Raw genomic sequence first — 21,262 nt, 5'->3', positions numbered from 1 at the left:
CAAACACACACAGACTTGGTGAGTGCACAAAAAAGCTACAGCCCCAGGGGCATGGGGAAGGTGAAGGAGCTCCCTGGGGCATCTGAAAGATGGGGAATGGTGGTTTTACTTGGGGAATGCAGCTAAGGGTAAAGAGGCAGCACCCTACGTGAAATAGGCTAGGATGCAGACATCAGTGTCAGACCTGGGGTTCCAGTCCTGGTTCTGCCACTTAGGCACCTAGTGGCCTTGGGCAAGCGGCATAGCCTCTCAGGCTCAGTTCTATTCCCTTGTAAGCAAGGACAATGCTGTCTACCACCACCTGGGGATGATGATCAAAATAAAATCATTTCCATAAAGTTCTCAGCACAGTCTTTCCATTTTACACACAAGGAAAATAAGGCTGCGAAGATGTATGCAACTGGTTTGTTTGGGGTTAGAGTGCCGGTCTCTCAGCCCTTCAAATTTAGTGTTTTCCCCCAGTATATGTTGCATTGAATGGTAATGGCTAACACTGAGTTCGGTGCTTAGCAAACAGGCCATTCATTAAACATAGACAGACTCGTTGCCTATTATTTCTCTTTTGGGGGCCAGAGAAATTGTGACCTTGGTGGCTCAGTCACTTGCCACTTGCCACGTCCTCAGGGAAGGATGTAGAAGGCATTGAGGGAAACCGACTATACCTCCTTCACCCCCACCTCCCTCCCTTCATCGGCTAAGTTGCCATGGGCACAACCCCAGGAAGGGCAGGGGGCTGTTACAAACTTCAAACACGAAGAGTCTGAGCATCTATAAACAGCAAAGGAAGAAATGAAATTCGCTGCGTCCTCTAAGCCTGTCCCCACACCATGTTGGAGGAGGGTCGCGGGGGACATGGAAGAGGAGGAGCTTTGGAGAGAGGATGCTTGTGCTTCCCTGGCTTTTCTTGGTATTTCTATTTGGGGGTTGGAGCTTCATCACATTTAGTTCCTGGCTGACTTTATGTACTAAAAAATAACTCCCTTTTGCCTGACCATGGAGAGGGACGGCCAGGGATGAGGGCAGCCCTGTCTGAGGCCAGAGGTCTACCCACGTGGTGGATGAGGCAGGTGTGAGGCCAGCTTGAGCATATGGACCCATTTGTCTCGGGCTGCTGGCTGCCTGCCATTTCCTCCTCTCCACCCTTATTTGGAGGCCCTGACAGCTGAGCCACAAACAAACCAGGGAGCTGGGCACCAGCCAAGCGTCACCCTCTGTCTCCCCGCATGGGTACCAGCATCGAGGAGAAAGAATCCTGAGGCACGGTGGTGAGATAACCAAGGACTCTTTTTTACTCTTCTCACACGTTTGAAGTGGAAGGCCTCTTGAGTCAAATCAGCAAGAATGCGGCTCTTACAGCCGAGGGTCTGGGGGGCTGTTGGGGCTGCTCAAGGCAGAGGGGCTGTGACAAGCCCTGCGGGATGATAACTTTAAAAGGGCATCTCCTGCTGGCTTCTCACTTGGCTGCTTTATCGCTGTAAGTGACAGAATGGGGAGGGTTCTGTCTCTCCTGCGTGCTTGGAGAGCTGGGGGGGCTATAAAAAGAGGAGGCACTGGGCAGCTGGGAGACAGGAACGGACGTAGGCCAAGAGAGGGGAACCAGAGAGGAACCAGAGGGGAGAGACAGAGCAGCAAGCAGTGGATTGCTCCTTGACGACGCCAGCATGAGCTCCTTCTCCACCATCAGTGTGAGCTTCCTCCTTTTTCTGGCATTCCAGCTCCCAGGTCAGACCAGAGCTAATCCCATGTACAATGCCGTGTCCAACGCAGACCTGATGGATTTCAAGGTAGGGCCAGGAAAGCGGGTGCAGTCTGGGGCCAGGGGGCTTTCTGATGCTGTGCTCACTCCTCTTGATTTTCTTCAAGTCAATGAGGTCTATCCTTTTCCCTGTATTTTCCTTTTGTAAAGAATTTGCTGGACCATTTGGAAGAAAAGATGCCTTTAGAAGATGAGGTCGTGCCCCCACAAGTGCTCAGTGAGCAGAATGAAGAAGCGGGGCTGCTCTCAGCCCCTCCCTGAGGTGCCTCCCTGGACTGGGAACGTCAGCCCAGTCCAGAGAGATGGGGGTGCCCTCGGGCAGGGCCCCTGGGACTCCTCCGATCGATCTGCCCTCTTAAAAAGCAAGCTGAGGGCGCTGCTCACTGCCCCTCGGAGCCTGCGGAGATCCAGTTGTTTCGGGGGCAGGATGGACAGGATTGGAGCCCAGAGCGGACTGGGCTGTAACAGCTTCCGGGTAAGAGGAACTGGGGATGGAAATGGGATGGGATGGACACTACTGGGAGACACCTTCAGCAGGAAAGAGACCAATGCAGAAGCTCATTCTCTCTCAAGTTTCTGCCCCAACACCGTGAGTGCCCCATGGGTGTCAGGACACGCCATCTATTGTCCTTAGCTACAGTCTGCTGAGAAAATGCTTAAAAAAAAAAAAAAAAAAAAGGCCGGGCACGGTGGCTCACGCCTGTAATCCTAGCACTTTGGGAGGCCAAGGCAGGCATATCATGAAGTCAAGAGATCGAGACTATCCTGGCCAACATGGTGAAACCCTGTCTCTACTAAAAATACAAAAATTAGCTGGGCATGGTGGTGCACGCCTGTAGTCCTGGCTACTCGGGAGGCTGAGGCAGGAGAATCACTTGAACCCAGGAGGCGGAGGTTGCAGTGAGCCGAGATTGCCCCACTGCACTCCAGCCTAGGTGATAGAGTGAGACTCTGTCTCAGAAAAAAGAAAAAAAAAAAACAAAAAAAACAAAGAAGCAACTGCCACTAGCACTGGAAAATTAAAATATTCATAGGGCCAAGTTATCTTTGCATGGCTGATTAGCAGCTCATGTTCCTCCCCAGAATTGCAAGATCCTGAAGGGCTTAAGTGAAATTTACTCTGATGAGTAACTTGCTTATCAATTCGTGAAGCGCAGAGGGTCATCAGGCTGGGGTAGGGGCCGGTGGGAAGCAGGTGGTCAGTAATCAAGTTCAGAGGATGGGCACACTCATACATGAAGCTGACTTTTCCAGGACAGCTAGGTCACCAAGCCAGATAGATATGTCTGTGTTCTCTTTGTAGTACCGAAGATAACAGCCAGGGAGCACAAGGAGGGCTGGGCCTTGGGACAGACGGCAAGAGGTTCCTGCCCGCTGGGGTCTCTCCTGCATTCGTGTCATCTTGTTGTCATGGAGTTGTGATCATCCCATCCAAGCTGCAGCTTCCTGTCAACACTTCTCACATCTTACGCTAACTGTAGATAAAGTGGTTTGATGGTGGTTTCCTCACCTCTCCCACCCCATGCATTAAATTTTAAGGTAGAACCTCACTTGTTACTGAAAGTGGTTTGAAAGTGAATAAACTTCAGCACCATGGACAGAAGACAAACGCCTGCGTTGGTGTGATTTCTTCTTGGGGAAGAGAATTCAGGCCGATATTCCTTGTCATTTTACTCTTTTTCAGAGAAAAGAATGCTGAGGTTTTCTTCTTCCTTTCATTTCACCCTCCTTTTTTGGTGGGTGGTTGGGGAGGACTCAAATTCCACTCCTAGTGCTTTTTGGTTACGGGGGTTTTGTTGTTTTTAGGGAGGAACATTCAGAAAATGAGAGTATTAATTAGATTTCCTCTGATACATTTCGAGAGAGTTAGGTGCTACAGCTAAGTTAATGGTACTTTTAGTTTTGAAAAGAGTAGGCAGAGTGTTGAGCTTAAAAGCTGAGCAGGCTGGGTGTGGTGGCTCACTCCTGTAATCCCAGCATTTTGGGAGGCCAAGGTGGGCAAATCACTTGAGCCCAGGAGTTCAAGACCAGCCTGAGCAATAGAGACCCCATCTCTACAAAAAAATTTAAAAATTAGCCAGACGTGGTGATGTGCACCTGCAGTTCCAGCTATTCAGGAGGCCAAGGTGGGAGGATGGCTTAAGCCTGGGAGGTGGAGGCTGCAGCGAGCTGGTATCGTGCCACTGCACTCCAGCCTGGGTGACAGAATGAGACATGTCTCAAAAAAATGATGAAAACCGAGCAAAGTGAAGAAAGGTTTGCCATGCAGACAAACTGCGAGTTCATGTACCTTTTGTGTACTAACAAGTATTTGGAAAACAGCCATAGTCTTTGCTTAATTTGGGTCCAAAGGGCCTGGGCTTGTATTTTATTAAGATAAGAGCTGCTGGAGAAGATGCAGGCTTTTTGTATCTGCTCCTGAAAAGGGTATTTGCTCTGGGCACAAAACACCAGGCAATAAATTCACCTTAAACAGAGTAAGCTGTTTTCCCACCTGTTACCCCCATGGACCCCAACCTCCTCATCAGATTCCATGACACTCTAACACCCCACACCCACACATGCCCCTGTGCCTTTATTTCTGCTGTTCCTTCCACCTGGGGTGTCCTTCCTCCGGTCCTTCCAAGGACATTGTACTGATTCCTTAAGGCTCATGTGAACACTTCTCTCCCGATACCTCGTGCCTAGTAACAATGAGTCTCGTGGTAGGCAGTGTTGCACACGTAACCATTGTAATAGCACACAACACGAGTTGCCCATGTGCAATTGCTTGTGTCTATGTCCCTAGACTACAAGCTCTTTGAGGGCAAATGCCCCTTCGGCACTCTCAGAGTTGATGCCTCATAAATGTTGGTCAAATTGCCTTGGTCTCGTCCAGAAATTGGGAAGAGGAAACGAAGTAGCAACTTGCTCCTTGCAGAGGAAAGACGGAAACCCCCAGTGAACGGATGGCAAGGGGTGGAGGTCGGGGGAGAGCCTCATCTAACCACCTCCAATCAAAATGTTCCCTACTTGGACTTTAAACACCAGGACCAGGGGGCAGAGAATGACAAGGATGAAAGTAAGAGAGACAGGAGACAGCACTGGCCCAAATCTGGCTCCTAAGGTCTGGGATGGTGATATGGGTTGCTAGGAAGGGAAGTAGCCCATTCCCAAGGTGTCACCGTAACACAGGAAGTTCTCATCGAATGGAACTGACTGAAAAATGACAAAAACACAAGGCAGAAAACGCCCCTGGGACTTACAGAACACGTGGGGATGGGTGCAGGAGCTGAACTGGCTGCGACCACTGATGGAAAGGCCACTTCTGTCACTGATGGAATGATGACTTGAAGCAGATCAGACAGAGACAGAGGCCATGCTTGCAAAACCAAAAGCAAGGGAACAAAAAGCAATGGCAGATGGCAGCGACAGAAGCTGGCCACGGGGCTTCACCTCTCCAGACCCACAGCAGTTTCACTTCTTCGGGTTGGATATCACGGCAAACTGTTTGGGGGGCAAATTCCTAAACACCATGAAGAAACAGAATGGATTCCCCATCTGCTGCTCTGGGACGCGGCTGCTAGCAGGAGGAGATGATTTCCAGAGAGGATCAGGAAGAGTGTTCATCTGAAGGGAGAAACAGACATCGGTGACTTCTGCTAAGAGCCACAGGATGAAATCCGTTCCTATTAAGGTCGCTGCCTAGTACAGAGAAGTGGACCCCCATGAATGAAGAGCCCCACTGCCCAGCTGCACAGGGAGAGCTCTGAGACTCGAAAACTATGTCCTAGTGTAATTTTCACACATCACAAAGAGGGGGAGTAAAATACAACCCAACTCTCCCTTGAAAGAAAGAGCAGCATGGAGACAAAAGGCTAAAGGAGACAGAAGACATTTTATTCTGACATGTTAGGGTTACAATGAGAACTCCCAAGTTCCAAAGGTTCAAATAAAAATAGCATTTTACAAATTAAAAAAAATACAATTTATATACACAGTGGAATTAGCTAACATCATACGAACAGTGCAAACAGAAAAAAGGAAGCTGACTGCGGCAATGGCCAAGGTCTGCAGAGCCGTGGGGCAATACAGCACATCAATACTGCAGGGCTGGCGAGGCCACCTTGGGCCTCTCGAAAGGCTTTCCTGTCACCCAGGGTCATGTCAGTGCATAGTTCTGCATCACAAATGCCATACAGTGGACTGGGTCCAGAAAGTGTCCCTTCCAGCTAGGAACTGTTAAGTTAATCAAGGTCAGGAGCAAATCATCCCTCAGCACAAGGTCCCACAGCCAGGGCTGGGGACCCACTGGCCCCACTCCCTGATCACCTCACCTAGGAGCCATGGAACACCGAGCTGGAGACGAAACACAAACACCGCCTCTGGCCACCCGCAGGCTCCCCATCCGCGGATCTGCCTTACTGAGGTGCCTGATCGCTGGGTGGTGGGGCGGCTAATGGGTGAGGTGCTGAAAAGGCTGGTTTCTAATGGACAGAAATGGAAGGAGCGAGGCTCACAGTTGATTTGTCACGAGTGGAGAAGTTGTTGTCTTTGGGCTTATCTGGAAAGGGCAGATGCAGAGAGAGGAGAACAGGAAACCACGTGCCTCTGCATGGGGCTGGGTTTGGGGCCTCCTTGGCAGCCGTCCAGTCAGTTTACGGGAGGGAGGTACTCGCATTCTACTATCTCTGGGCTAAACTGATGGGAACAAAATATCTGGTGACTTAAACACAACAGGATGTGCACGAGGGATGAATTCCAGCAACATTCACCAGGGCAGCCTCGAGGCAGGCGGCTGCTGATCCAGCCCTCGAGAGGCCGGGGTCCTCCTGCAGGGCGTTAGCTCTGCCAGCTCCGGGAAGGGGCGGGGAGAAGGGATGAAGCGTCTGTGACAGGTGATCACACCATTCTCCTGACTTTGACAATTGGCTTCCTTCTTAATAAAAGGAAGAAATAACGTAATCAAGCTCTGAACACTGCCATAAAACGTAGCGGCAGCTGGCCAAACAGTCACATTTAAGTAAGAATTGCCTTTTGGGTCCTTGTGATGTCCTGCACTATTTCCTGGGAGTGTCATCCCTGTTTCACAAACCGGGTGCATTCTGGGAAGCAGAAACATTTAGAAGTCAAAGCAATTTTGGTCAGAGTGGTAAGAAAATGGGGGAAATGGACGGGCCACAGTCAGCTGGAAAAGACCTCAAAGCAGCCCTGTCTCTGGAGTGGAATTACTCCCCAGAGTGTGCTGAGTGCAAGATGTAGACCGGCAGAGCCAGGACTGATGCCCACCCCAGGGTGAAAGGCAGCCTTGGCCAAGGAGGTCGCCCAGGGCTGGGCCTGAGAGAGCTGTGCTGCCAGGGCCGGGTGCCGAGGCCCGTGGGCAACCTCCACAGTTTTGAAAAAAGCTAAACGTAAATGAAGGCCATCTTGAGCCAAAGCACGCCTGCCCCAGGGATGTCTGCTGGAACTGAGATGCCATGGAGAAGGTGGGGGAAGATAAGTGCAAATACCAGATGCCCAGATGCTCACTTTGGGTGCCTAGTCAGAGGGCGCCAGCCGGCCTGGAGAAGAATGATGTCACTGAACGACGGGGTGGTTCCCATGCTTCACGCGAAACCCTCAGGCATGTGCTGGCAGGAAGCATCCTCCCCACGAACCCTCCCTGCGGCGTGGGAGGCCCTCCTGAAGGGCCTCTGTATGTAAGCTTGGGACGGCGAGTGCCGGGGAGAGAGAGGTGTTTGTGAAGGGCAGACACCCTCTTCCTCGAATAGGCCATCTGCTTTATCACAGCACGCACCTTTCAGTGGTCCCTGGCTCAGAAGTGCTTCCTTTCTACCTTGGGAAAAAAATGGTACCATTCCCCAGAGTTCAGTGAAGCTGCTTTACCTAGGAGTGCCCTGCTTTCAGCTAACTTTGGTGGGTGATGCCAAGATCCTCTGAGCTCTGCCTGCTTCATCAGGAAGACAGAGATCAAAACGTAAGGAAACGAAAAGGGTCTGGGTAGCAATGTGTTCCTGGGAGGCTGGGAATAACCTGCAGATGGAGAGAAAGCTGAAATGTTAAGAACTAGGGTAGATGTAAATCTGATCCTATTATCAGATTGACCATGGGGGTTATTAGTGTGATTTTAATGCTTTGTGTTTCTGGTGGGTGGTGGTTGTAAGGAGAGCCAAACCACAGGGGCAGGACCAGAGCCTCGGCTCACACCCAGGAGCGCAGTGTTTCCCTTACAACAAACCAGCGAGAAGTCCGTGTTCGGAGTCCCAAGCCAGGGAAGGCCTCTCTGAAACATGGAGAATTTTCTCAGTGCCCAATTCCTAAATCTAGTCATGAACTGAATGTTGTCACTGGCATCTCCCCAGCTTTTGCCTTGGCCAAGTCCCTCTCACACATTTAAGGCAACAGCCAGGTTCTCTAGGAAAGTAGCGAAGACGGCCAGGAACACGGCTCGGAGTGCAGCCCGGGGCCCGCCTGATTCCACCTCTGCTTCTGGCTCTGGTGGGGCCAGGGGTTGGCCTGTGCCAACACTGGAGGGTGGGAACACGGGGAGCAGAAAGTGGGAAGATCCTTGCTGGGGAAGTCAGAATCTAAGTCCAAGCTCTGATGGTTCAAAACCACCCCCAGGACCTCTGACCAGCAAGGTGTCCAATGACTCCAGGCTTTCTGAGTGGGTGACTGGGAATCTTCCATGCCCCGGAACAGCCCCAGCCAACTGTGCCAGCCGGAGCGAGCATAAGCTGCCTCCCCAGGCAGCCCCGGGAGAGGGCGGGCTGGGCCGTCAGATGGTCTGGTAGTGCTGCCTCAGCCGGGCCTGCAGAAATTCCGAGGTCAGGTTGTGCCGTGTGACGATCCCGACGATCTAGGGCAAAGAGAAGAAGGCCCGAGTCACCTTCAGGGTAAAACCCACTGGTAAGAAGAGGAGTGAAAGGAGCCGGCGCCGTTCGTTTGTCACAGAATGCGGAGGCCTGGATAGTGCAGAGCCAGACACAGCTTGACTGGGATAAACAGGTAACGAAGGCTCGCACACTGGAGGCTGAGGGAACAAGGTTAGCTCCAAAAAGGGCTTGGGCCAGCTGGCATCTGAACTAAAATGTCCTTCCGCAGGGCACATTCTCGGCGCTTAGCTCCCATCATGACCAGCCTGCTTCACAGATGTGCAAGTGGTGGGGCCTCTGAAGTCTCCTGAGACTATGACCCCTGCCACACACCATACTCACCACCCTGCAAAGTGACCTACGGGAGTCATTTGTTACAGGTCATGACAGTGGTTCCCACGTGTCGCTGTTGTTGAGAACTCCAAAGTCACGTCGTAAACTATGTTAGGACTCTGTCAGCGTAGCTGGCAACTACATTTCAAGGGACATAAGTTAACCTACTGTGACAAAACCTGCGTAAGTATGCACTATGCATGCCAGGGTCATGCCACGCAGAAGACTCAGGTCAGGTGCGGTGGCTCACACCTGTAATCCCAGCACGTTGGGAGGCCGAGGCAGGTGAATCACTTGAGCTCAGGAGTTCAAGACCAGCCTGGGCAACATGGTGAAATCCGGTCTCTACCATAAATACAAAAATTAGCTGAGGCATGGTGGCACATGCCTGTGGTCCCAGCTACTCAGGAGGCTGAGGTGGGAGGACTACTTGAGCCTAGAAGGATGAGGCTGCAGTGAGCCGAGATCTTGCCACTGCACTCCAGCCTGGGTGACAGAGCGAGACCCTGTCTCAAAACAACAGCAACAACAACAAAAGACTGAGAGGGTGGCCTTGAAAAGTTACCACGGCTACCGCTACAGGGTAGGGACGAGGGTTTGGTTTTTGCTTGTTTTTTGCTCATATGTGTTTTTATATTTTCCTACAATGAAATATTTGTGTAACAAGAAAATAATGAAGTTCTAAAAAGAAAAAAAGGAAAGTCTGCAGCAATCATTACTAGGTGTTTTATATCTTTGTAAAACTCAAAGTACTTTGCTTGAAATTCTCTCATCTAATGTGCGAATCCCCACACAGGTGCAGAACCAAGGAACACAAGTGGTCCGGAGGGAAGAGCAGAGTTTCCGGAGGAAGACACAGCGTGGGGGAGGCAGGGCTCTGGCCGGAAAGGACGGCCAGTGGGACGCTGGTGCCATCTGCTGGCAGGCAGGGGAAAGGGTCCTGAGTGTGCACAAGCCGAGCAGGGTTCAAAGCCACAGTGTTGGGCCACCGTCTCCCCTCCTGGTGGGATGCCTACATTTCTGGTGAGAAGCCTGGGTGCACAAACAGCACCTGGCTGGGGGATCCTTTCTCAAAGGTGGGGGCAGGGCCAGGGCCTCACTCACCTCTCCCACGGCATTCACCACGGGCAGGTGGCGCAGGCCCATCGTTCTGAACAGGTTGAAGACTTGGGAGACGTGGGTGTTGGGCGAGACAGTGAAAGGCGAAGGGTTCATGTATGGGGTGACATCCTGCAAAGAGACCGTGTGTCACTGGCTGCCTGAGACGCCAATGACGTGAAGAGGAAGCTCCACATGGGACAGGCCAGGGTGGCCCTTCTCACCACGATCATGCGCGGGTTCAGCAGCGTCAGGTCCAGGTCGTGGATGTCGGGGTACCGTGGGTAGTCCTCGGCCATCTCGGCGTAGGAGAGGCGCGGCTGGCTGGCGCTCTGCAATTCCAACCCAGACACCGTCCGTGCTCGGGCAGCAGTGGCTAGCGGGGTCACCTGAGAGCCCCTTCCCTTGATGCCTGAATATGCCCAGCTCTGGGCTGCTGAGGCAGGTGGCACAACAGCAGCAGGCGCTCCAGAGTGAGAGCTCTCCAGTCAAACCCAGTCCTTGGCCAAGTCCTAGCTGTGGCACCCTGGGCCCTTCCCTGATCTCTCTGCACTCCCTTTCTTCCTGATTCATGAGACGCAAATGGCTTATTTGGAAGTTTAAGTGAGAAAGTGCTAAGTAAAGTGGCTGGGGGGTAAATGTGTCCCCCCACCGAAAGATATGGCCAAGTCCTAAGCCCTAGTACCTATGAATGCGACCTTTCTGGAAACAGGGTCTCTGCAGATGTGACCAAGTTCAGATAAGCCCATGTTGGATTAGGGTGGGCCCCAAATCCGGTGACAAGTGTCCTTAAGGAAAGGAGAGAAGATACACAGGAGAACGCCTTGTGACGACAGTGGCGAGGATGGGGGCTGCATTCCGAGTCAGGAGCAACAAGGACTGCAGGCAACTCCCATGAGCTAGGAAGGGGCAAGGACAGCACCTCTCCCAGAGCCAGGGAGCGCTACCCTGGTGACACCTGGATTTTGTACTTCTGGCCTTGAACTAGGAAGGAATAAACCACTGTTATTTCTCGCCACCCAGCTGTGGCAACTCCTCCCCTAAGTCCACTCTGCACTTCTTGCCTTGCATTCAGCTTCCCCTATGGCACTGTTTACAGCCTGCTGGGCAGCGCCCAACCCCTCAAGCTTCATCAGGCCTGGCCTGGCTGATTTCTGCCTTGGAGAGACTTACCGACTGGCTTTCAGAGTAACAAACTCCTCGGACAAGCAGGGTGACAAGCTGCGACCGAAGGATCAGGCCGTGGAAGGTCAGAGGGCGGAAGCGCTCCTCCATGGTCCAGTCTTCACTCGGGGACTGGTCAGGGTATAGGTTGGGGTAGGGAGTGTATCTGTTACACAAAAACCAGATGCTGCCTGGGATACCCTCAGCGGGAGCACTTCTGAGCCATGTCCCCAGCCTGCTCCGCATCCAACTTTCCCAGGAAACTCAGGAGCCACCTCATAACATCTGAGCCAAGGGCTGACCCCGCCGCCATGTAGCCCTGTGGGCAGCAGGGGCCGTGCCCGGCTCTCACCTCCTCTCCAACATCTGCTGCAGCAGGTCCTCCTTCTCAGCCGGCTCCTCAGAGGCGATGTGCTCATCACACATGTTCCGCAGCTCGCTGGAGGGGTAGGACTTCATGGACTGGCTCCGTTTGCGCTGCTCGCCGGCCCGGGTAAGGATGCTGGATTTCTGTGGGTGAGGAGAACATAGGCTACTGTGTGTGGGCAAACGAACACAGCAGCACTGATGGAGCTTGAGGATTTGGGTGACAGGGAGGGTCAGAGGCACATCCGGATGCAGGAACTTAAAGGGGCTGAGGTTCAAAGAAGTGGCTTGGGCTGGTGGTTCAAAGGAGCCTGAACCCTAGGACCTGGCTGTAGCCTCTGTGGTTTCCTTTCATCTGGGAAGAGCAGCCTGATTCTCCAGAGAGGAACAATATCCTGTCTTGATAGAACTGCCAATCAACATGCCTACCCCCAAAGCCAAGGAGTGGCACACGACCCAAGTGAGGCAACGGGATGCCCCCTCTCCTTGGATTCTGAATCGGAATCAAGAGGAACCCAGGGCCAGTGCTCCTACCTCCTGGTACCCGAGGGGTGTCTGCTAGACCCTTCACCTGGTCCCCACAGCACAGGGGTTCTGGTCCTTCAGCTTTCTCGGCTGTCCTGAGCTTTCCTGTGGATATCCTTCTCTTTCTTAAGTAGGTCCAAGTCCATTTCTGTTGCTGGCATCTCTAGAACTTATCCTGATACTCTCACACATAAATAATAAACCATGAAAGCTGCTGACTTGAAAAACAGATTTATCCATATGCTCACTGCGGCAGGAACGCACACACGTCTTCATGGCCTGATAACGCTGCCCCTGCTGTCAAATCTACTCTCTCTGTTGCATGTGATAACGCGCCAACTTCCCGAGAGCTGGCTGGGCAAAGCACTAAGCCGCGTGAGACAGGACCACTTGTCTCTCACCCGCCTTTCCTCTCATGCCGTTTTCTTTACCTTGAACTTGATATTGTTGCTGATGAGCTGGTTGCCCTTCATGAACTCCTTCTCGTTGCCGCGGTTCTCTGTGACCACCGGGAAGGCGTGGTGGACCGTGGTGCGCAGGATGCTCACCAGAGACTGGATGCGGGTGTGCGGGTAGACGTAGGTCAGGTTGGGCTCCATGATGTCGCTGGCTCTCAGCCTGGGGGAGGAGGGCAAGTCATCCAGCCTCGTGACAGCGCCCGCAGGGCCCTGGGAGTAAGCTGTGCTGGCTCTCCAGCCCTGCTCAGACCACGTGGGGAGCTCCCTTCTGAACTGCTCCAGCCCTCCCTCAAACCCAGTGCATTCCTTTGTACTTCTATCCCCTGACACATGCTGTTCCCCGCACCTGGAATGTCCTTCCCTGCTGTGCCAGGCTGATGGGCCCTGGCTCATCCCTCAGCTCAACAGCAGCATCCCCTCACCAGGAAGTCCTGCTGCTGATCCACGGGCTGGCCAGGCCCTCCTTGGTGCCCTGCAGCACACTCCATATACTGCCCCTGAACTGCTAATTGTGCTACAGCATTTACCACAACGTCTGGGCCGGGCGCAGTGGCTCACGCCTGTAATCCCAGCACTCTACACTCGGGAGGCCGAGGCCAGTGGAATGCTTGAGCCCAGAAGTTCGAGACCAGCCTAGGCGACACAGTAAAACTCCATTTCTATAAAAAACGTTACAAAGTAGCCAGGTGTGGTGGCACGCGCCTGTGATCCCAGCTACTCAGGAGGCTGAGGTGGGAGGATCGCTTGAGTCTGGGAGGCGTAGGTTGCAGTGAGCTATAATCATGCCACCGTACTCCAGCCTAGGTGACAGAGTGAGATCCTGTCTCAAAAAATAACAATAATAATAATAAAAACAGCACTTGGGTCCCCCTTTAGATCAGGGCACAGCAAACTGTTGCCCACCAATCAAGTCCATCGTGCTCATTGCTTTCCTGCTGCAATGGCAGAGTCGAGTAGTCGTGACAGAGACCATACGGCCCGGAAAGCTGAAAATAACCTCCTGTCTGGCCTTCCACAGAAGCAGCTTGCTGGCCCCCGTGTTATCCCGTAAGGGCCTTGCCTGCTGTCTAGACATAGGAAGCCCAGGTACCTGTGGATTAGCAGGTGGGTTATGAGGTGATTATGCCCAGAACAATCACGGCTAGCAGCAGGGCACTCTGGTGGGCACATGTGAAACAGGCTATTCTCACTCCTGGGGCTTGGCATACCCTTAAACATTCAATCACATCACGAACTTGATCCAGAGACCTCACCTCATATCCAACCAGAATGCCATGGAAGCCAAACCACCACGAAGAGGACCTGCCCAGTGCAGTCCCCATGTCCCCTGCCCTGTCCTCGCAGCGCCCAGCCCATGGGCTGCTCCACATTCTCACACATGCTTAGGAATGCGTGTGCTGCTTCTCTCAGCCCAAGAAAAGTGAGTTACTGTTTCCTACCCTAATATCAACATTCCTATGGCCTTAGAGCTAATACATTTTGAAACTAGGACATGAGCAAAATCATGGCCTTACTTGTCCATTTCCACCTCTGTCTCCCACTCCAAAAGCGGCACGCCTCGCAGGCCCACGTGGATATCATAAATGCCCTTATTGAAAAAGTCCCCTGTCCATTTGGCCACCTGAAACACAAAGCAAAGGCCTAAAAATAGGTCCTGTCGGGTGAACGTGGCCCTGAGTCTGACAGGCCTGGAGGGCGTGTGCTCACCATCAGTGTGACCATGATGGGAAGCCCGTAGGTGATCTCGTTCGTGGACTCAATCAGGATGACCGTGAGGCTGATGGTCATGCGGACCACCCCGCCCAAGAAAGCCGCTGCACCAATCAGGGCAAAGGTCCCTGAATAGATGTGGCCCAATCCAATGTAGCTAGTGAAGGAGAACACGGAGAACATGGCTTTGAACCACACTGACAGGCTGTTGGGGGACCTGCAGCTCACGCTCTTGTGCCTGTGCACATACGTGCATGCATGGGCAGACACATGAATGCACGCACACACATGCGCACACACGCACACACGCACGTGTACACACACGCACATGCACGCAGACACACACAGAGAGTACCTTTTTAGGACATTGGCAACTAGACGTCCAAAAGCAGCTCCACACAGTAGAGAAGGCACAAAAAGGCCACTTGGAACAGAAACGCCGTAAGTCCAACATGCAAGCAAGAAATAGAGAATGAAGAACGAGGCCAGGGTGACGGGGCTGAAAGTGCCTGCAAGGGAAGAGCCGACCTGAGTCCCGCCACCGGATGCCTGCCAGGGCCCAGCAGACCTACCGGGCCCGACCACACCCCATGCCAGTTCCCCTTCCAACACTGCAGGCGGAAACTAATCTTTGTCTGGGTGGGCATTACAAAGAAGTCCTGGTCTTGCTCAGAATGAAGGGCAAGCCTGGCTGTGTCTCAGGTGACACCAATCGCCTAGGAACGGGCTGCAGTGCAGACACCCACCGTCCTGGTGGAAGAGCTGGAGGATGGCAGACTCCTGAGGGTTGAAGAAGAGTGTGGCCATGTCATTGTAGGTATCATTGGGACAAAAAAATGTCTTGATACTTGAATTCACATCTTCTGTGACCTAAGAAGAAGGAATCAGAAAATCAGTACAAGGACACCTGACTTTGAGTCTTCCAGTGGGATGTCTCCATCCGGGTCCAAAACGGTTGGCTGCGCAGCCAATCAAACAGGCCAAAAACTGACCTCTACCAATGGCAGCCACACGGGCAAGTGTATTCTTTACATTCTGAATGCACAGATGAAAGAATCGGGATGAGGGCCTTTGTTCATCCACACGCATGATGAAAATGTCACTATGGCTGTGATTCACCGTGAATTTGGCTCTGCTTCCTCTCCCAGTGCGAACTTTCTAGGTGATGCTGCTAGAAGCCTGGCCTGAGAGCCCTAGGACTGGGGAAGATGAGGCAGGTGACAGCAAGTGACTGGGAATTGACAGGTATCTGGGGAGGAAAATCCAGGGCACTGCTTGACCGAAAGCCGCAACTCTGGTTCCAAATAGAAAAAGTTCGATTTTGGGGCAATTTGCTACAAAAAAAAAAGTGTCCGAATTTGCTGCAAAAGAAAACCCACCTCCACAATGCCTAGAGAGCAGACCCAGTCCTCCAGGCTGCCTCTCCTCCTAAACCCCATCTGGGGAGCAGAACTCAAGCAGAAAAAGAGATGATTTCTACTTGTACACATTTTAGACCTCATTTGCTTGCCATTATTCTGTGTGGGAAGATGGGATCCTTGCCGGAGGGCAAGGGTGTTTCAAGTATGCTGCTTTATTTTCTAGTTGACAGTGTACAACAATACAAGGTTGTACTTCACACCTATCACTGTGCATGTAAATAGGGAGTGTTATTACAAAGGTTAATCAAGGCTATGGGTTTCTTCTGGATGACATTTATTGATGACGCTGTGGAGATGCCCTTATGTGGACGTGATAACAAACCAGGGGGTGGTTTGTATGACCCCGCCAGGTGAAATGGGTCAGGCAATACCGAGAGATGCAGGCTGCTGCAGAAACAGTACGGCACTGCTGACTGGCAGCACCTGCCACAGGTGAGGCGTGTGCAGAGCGTCAGCGCTGTGGAGTGCATGGGGGATGAGCTCAGTTGACGGCTTCATAATAGACACATGCAGTGCTTCCCAAACTGTCTGGAGGAAGTTCAGTCCTGAAGGCTTTCCGGAAAGAGTCCTGTGGTCAACTGCATTGAGAAACATCCTAGCAATTCTTAGAAATCAGTGTGTCTGCTAAAAGCTGAGCACAGGCTCCAAAATCAGATGGCTTTGTCTCTAACTCTGCCACTCTCTAATGACCTTGAGAAGGATACTTCATTTTGTGACAGTTTCCTCACCTATAAAATGGTAACAGCACCTACCCTCTCACTATATATGACTAGCTGAAGGTTTCTGGTCAAGACCACACTGTGCCTCAGCTTCCTTAGCTATAAAATGGGGGCACAACTACTGGCCAGCATAGTGCTAGTAAGGATTAAATGAAATCATATAAAGTGCTCAGTGAAACATCTGGTACACATTAAAGACACCAAACATTTATAACACTTATGGGAATAAGGCCCCAGAAGTTCCGTAATAAAGGAACGTATTTAGGTTGGGTGCTGTGGCTTGCGCCTGTAATTCTAGCACTTTGGGAGGCCAAAACAGGAGATCGTTTTAGGCCAGAAGTTCAAGACCAGCCTGGGCAACACAGTGAGATCCTGTCTCTATAAAAATAAGCTGGATGTGGTGGCATGCACCTGTAGTCCCAGCTACCTGGGAGGCTGAGATGGGAGGATTACTTGAGCCCAGGAGTTTGAGGTTACAGTAAGCTATGATCACACCACTGTACTCCGGCCTGGGTGACAGAGTGAGATCCTGTCTCTAAAAAGATGAAGCAGCATATTTAATTCTTAGCACATTTGACCACAGAATCGTGTTTTGTATGCTTTAAATCACATGCATCAAGGTATCCGTCTGGTAACAAGCTGGGCTTGGGAATAACTGGTAACAGGGGTCAGCAAACTTTTCCGTAAAGAGCCAGACAGTAAATATTTTAGAGGCTGTCAGTGACATACAGTCTCTGCGGCATATTTTTTTTCCCCTCAATCCTTTAAAAATATATAAAGTCTGGGCACGGTGGCTCACGCCTATAATTCCAGCACTTTGGGAGGCCAAGGCGGGCGGATCATGAGGTCAGGAGTTCAAGACCAGCCTGGCCAAAATAGTGAAACTCCGTCTCTACTAAAATACAAAATTAGCTGGGCATATGTGCTGCGTGCCTGAAGTCCCAGCTGAGTTGGGAGGCTGAGCAGCGAGAACTCGCTTGAACCCAGGGGGTGGAGTTTGCAGTGAGCCGAGTCGTGCCACTCCACTCCAGCTTGGGCAATGGGGTGAGACTTTGTCAAAAAATTAATAATATAGGCCGGACGCGGTGGCTCAAGGCCTGTAATCCCCAGGACTTTGGGTGAGGCAAGACGGGTGGATCACGAGTGTCAGGGAGATCGAGACCATCCTGGGCGTACACGGTGAAACCCCGTCTCTACTACAAAACTACAAAAAACTAGCTGGGCGAGGTGGCGGCGCCTGTAGTCCAGGTACCGGAGGCTGAGGCAGGAGAATGGCGTGAACCCGGGAGGCGGAGCTTGCAGTGAGCTGAGATCCGGCCAGCATCACTCCAGCCTGGGTGACAGAGCGAGGACTCCGTCTCAAAAAAAAAAAAAAAGAAAATAATAATAAGTTAATAATGCTGGGTATTACATATACTATAGCCAGCCTAGGCGTGGGATCACACCTGTATCCCTGCACTCTTGGCGATGCCGAGGGCAGGTGGATCACTTGAGGTCCGAAGGAGTTCGAGACCAGCCTGGCCAACACGGTGAAACCCCGTCTCTACTAAAAAATACCAAAAAATTAGCTGGCATTGGTGTGGTGCCTGTAATCCTACCTACTTGGGAGGCTAAGGCAGGAGAATCGCTTGAACCTGGGAGCAGAAGTTGCAGTGAGCCAAGATCGCACCACTGCACTCCAGCCTGGGTAAGAGAGTAAGACTCCGTCTCAAAAAAACAAAACAAACAAACAAAAATGTATATTTACACACACATATATCTATATTGTGTGTGTGTATATATATAATATATACATATAACTGGGGACACTGAAGAGGCTGTCCTCCAAGACAAGGGCCCCAGTGGGGATCTGAGAGTTTCGAGTGTTTACTGAGAAGCAACTAGAAGAGAGTACAGTTGTCCCTCGCATCAGTGTTCACCAGGGATAGAGTCCAGGATCCCCACGGATACCAAAATTCAGGGATGCTCAAGTCCCAGATATAAAATGGTGTATATTTGCATATAACCTATGTAGGTCCTCCTATATACTTTCAAATCATCTCTAGATTGTCATACCCTAAAACAATGTAAATGCTATGTAAATAATTATTATACTGTACTGTTTTTTCTTTGCATTATTTTTTACTGTTGTTTGTTTTTTTCATGTTTGGCATCCTGAATATATGTGCTCCACAGTTGGTTTCCCCTATGTAATTCCATGCATGCAGGATACACAAATGTGGAGGGCCAACTTCTCTTAGAGAATGCTCACCTGTCTGCAGCCAAGGGCTGGAATCACACATCGGGCTGACTCACTGAACGACACATGTAGCTCTGAGAGCCACTGGGTTGGACCAAAAAAACAGTGTGGAGTAGGCTCCATGGACTACCTCACGGGACCCACTTCTCGGGGAAAGCCTCTGGAAAATATTGCGCCCCCAAAGAAGAGAAAAGGAGAAGTGCAGGAGGGCGGCACACCCGCAAAGGACCCAACGCCGGGAAGAGGCAGAGGATGCTGGGAAGAGAGGAGCCTCCTTGCCCTGACACAGACATTTCTTCCTCTCATCTCAAGAGTGACTGTCATAGTAACAGAGGTGATGAGGTGGGTGCTGAGCCTCTGGGCTGTGGCCCCTTCAGGCAAAGGGAGGTGGAAGAGTAACTGGGGCTTGGAAAGCACCTTGCTGTCAGCTTCCCAAGTATCTGTTTCCCATGAAGGTTGTTCAACAGAGAGGAGTTCCCCTCTGTGATGCCAGGGTTGTTCACAGAAGTGGCAAAGACATAGGGCATTTGGTGTGCACCTTCTCTTAGGTAAAAAGACGACTACAAATTCCCGTATCTCTCGGCACTCGGGTATGGGTGCGGAAGGATGAACCCAACACATCTATTAGTTCTCAAGAGAGCAAGGTCATCCATTTCTGGATTCTTCCTCGTGGGTATGGGATAAAGACAGCAGGTGCACTGGGGTTACCTGGAGCTGGAATGAGTCATTACCGATTTGACTCGAAGAGGACATCTGTCGGCATTCTCCTAACACCATCGAGGCCACAAACACCACCACGGTGGTTACCAGAGACACCAGGAGGCTCTCTAAGACTCTAGGAGGCAAAGCACAGCTGTTATTAACGCCACAGAAAGCAGCTCCGGTCTCAGGAACTCAAAACATAACCCTGCCCACCCCCAACCCCGATTTCTCCAAAGAGCATTCACAGCAGCCCCTGGCCAGTCAACACGTGTGCAGAATTCATCAGTGATTTGCTGTATTCCAGCAATTTGTTTGTGAAAAGTGGGCAGTTCAAGTGGGCTGCTACGTCCACATCATCTCTCTCCAAGGAATGAATGGCTTTCCATTATAAGTCCTGGGGCGAGGAGTTTCCTGAGAGCAAGCTGCTCGGCAGGGTCATGGTGACCCTTCTGACCTTGTCATGTGTCCGAGTGGCAAGTCAGGACAGGCAGGGAGTCAACCAGCAACTCTGACATAAATCAAGCTGGTCAGCCCTTCGGCCTGTCAAGTAGGGCAGATGCATGGCCGTGTTCAGATTCTCAGTCTTAGATGAGAAATCAAAGCCGTGGAGGCAGGGTCTGCTCCGCGGGAGAGATGGCGCGGCCCACACCAAGCTCATGGAGCCACAGGAGGCTGGGGGGAGGCGACTGCGCAGATACCTGACGAGCTTAGGTTTCGGGTGCACGTTTCGCATACGGTACTTTGCAAGCCTCTTGTTCAGACAGTTGAATGTGGCTCCCAGGAGGCCCCCAATGACCCCCATCACGACGAAGAAACCCAAATCCATAGCTGTCCAGAGATGACATTTTTTATCAGAGTCAGAGCACTGAGAGAAGGGGAAAGGGAGAGGGAGAGAAAAACCATAGCAGCCATGAGAACCGGAAGAGACAGAAGAGAAGACAGAAGCAAGAGTGGGGCTGCTTCCCCGCACGGCAGAGGCTCATGGGCGAGACGTGCCCCTGGAAGCTGTACCTAGCCCTCTGCTCATTTCTCTCTGGTCCTTCACTTCACAGGAAATGTTCATGGGTCAAATTAGAAATCCTGCGGGAAAGGACAAAACATACCTTAAACTCGCCAAAGTTCAGCAATCCAGGGAGCTGGAAGGAACCCCAGCTTCCAAACTGAATCCCAGAACGGAAGAAGTTGAGGGTGAAGGTGGCAGACATGGAACAAAAGAGCTAAGGGAGAGGTGACAAAAGACAAGAAGGTTCAGGAGTGGCATGTCCTACTCTCTACTGACCCTTCCTCCTGGTACCCACTGCTCTATGCAGAGACCTGCAGAATCCACATCAGGGTAGGGGGATCTGGTCACCCTTGCAGTAGATATACCCCAGGTGTGACCTACTCTAGATCGGGTTTTAACAAGTTTCCATTCCAGCAGCCTACTCTACTATGACAGTCTATTTAGAGTCTTTATGGACAAGACCTTGCACCAAAAGGAAGGATCAATGCAAAGGGAAGGACGGCCTTCTCCGAGGGAGGAGACCAGCTCCAGTCCAAGCCTCATCACTTCCTGCTTTATGACAACAGCCAGTTTCACATTTTCATGGCAGGTGATTCATCAAGAGAGGATAACAAGGCCGGGCGCGGTGGCTCACGCCTGTAATCCCAACACTTTGGGAAGCCGAGGCAGGTGGATCACTTGATGTCAGGAGTTCAAGACCAGCCTGGCCAACATGGTGAAATCCTGTCCCTACTAAAAATACAAAAATTAGCTGGGCGTGATGGCAGGTGCTTACAATCCCAGCTACTCAGGAGGCTAAGGCAGGAGAATTGCTTGAACTTGGGAGGCAGAGGCTGCACTGAGCCGAGATCACGTCACTGCCTTCCAGCCTGGGCAACAGAGTGAGACTCCATCTCAAAAAAAAAAAAAAAAAA

General features: G+C 51.6%; 2 protein-coding genes across 3 annotated transcripts in view; one reads left to right on the top strand and one right to left on the bottom strand.

The window, feature by feature from the left end:
- Positions 1 to 1,539: 1,539 nt before the first annotated feature.
- On the top strand, positions 1,540 to 3,365 carry NPPA (natriuretic peptide A). The gene is given in 4 exon segments (XM_017887982.1): positions 1,540 to 1,784; positions 1,907 to 1,995; positions 1,997 to 2,231; positions 3,060 to 3,365. Coding segments are annotated over 4 exon segments (459 nt in total). The 5' UTR covers positions 1,540 to 1,661; the 3' UTR covers positions 3,072 to 3,365.
- A 2,254-nt stretch (positions 3,366 to 5,619) lies between these two features.
- The window catches only part of CLCN6 (Cl-/H+ antiporter 6), a 38,308-nt gene continuing 22,665 nt past the window's right edge, over positions 5,620 to 21,262 (bottom strand). The window contains exons 11-23 of one of the 2 annotated variants that reach the window (XR_001888332.1): positions 20,449 to 20,562; positions 20,044 to 20,210; positions 19,352 to 19,478; positions 15,011 to 15,134; positions 14,620 to 14,773; positions 14,262 to 14,421; positions 14,069 to 14,175; positions 12,528 to 12,714; positions 11,558 to 11,715; positions 11,215 to 11,337; positions 10,266 to 10,373; positions 10,048 to 10,173; positions 5,620 to 8,594 (exon numbers count right to left, since the gene is read on the bottom strand). Coding sequence is in view for 1 of the 2 variants with exons in the window: in XM_017887969.1 (XP_017743458.1) it covers positions 8,514 to 8,594; positions 10,048 to 10,173; positions 10,266 to 10,373; positions 11,215 to 11,371; positions 11,558 to 11,715; positions 12,528 to 12,714; positions 14,069 to 14,175; positions 14,262 to 14,421; positions 14,620 to 14,773; positions 15,011 to 15,134; positions 19,352 to 19,478; positions 20,044 to 20,210; positions 20,449 to 20,562 (1,770 nt within the window). In the remaining variant the exon portion in view is untranslated. Of the gene's footprint in view, positions 8,595 to 10,047; positions 10,174 to 10,265; positions 10,374 to 11,214; positions 11,372 to 11,557; positions 11,716 to 12,527; positions 12,715 to 14,068; positions 14,176 to 14,261; positions 14,422 to 14,619; positions 14,774 to 15,010; positions 15,135 to 19,351; positions 19,479 to 20,043; positions 20,211 to 20,448; positions 20,563 to 21,262 lie in introns of both variants that reach the window. The other variant, XM_017887969.1, reaches the window with a different exon arrangement.

This window comes from Rhinopithecus bieti, unplaced genomic scaffold (assembly GCF_001698545.2).
Source record: "Rhinopithecus bieti isolate Rb0 unplaced genomic scaffold, ASM169854v2 scaffold_16234, whole genome shotgun sequence".
Lineage (NCBI taxonomy): Eukaryota > Metazoa > Chordata > Mammalia > Primates > Cercopithecidae > Rhinopithecus > Rhinopithecus bieti.
Note: the sequence above shows the minus strand (reverse complement) of the source record. Positions and strands in the feature narration are given on the sequence as shown.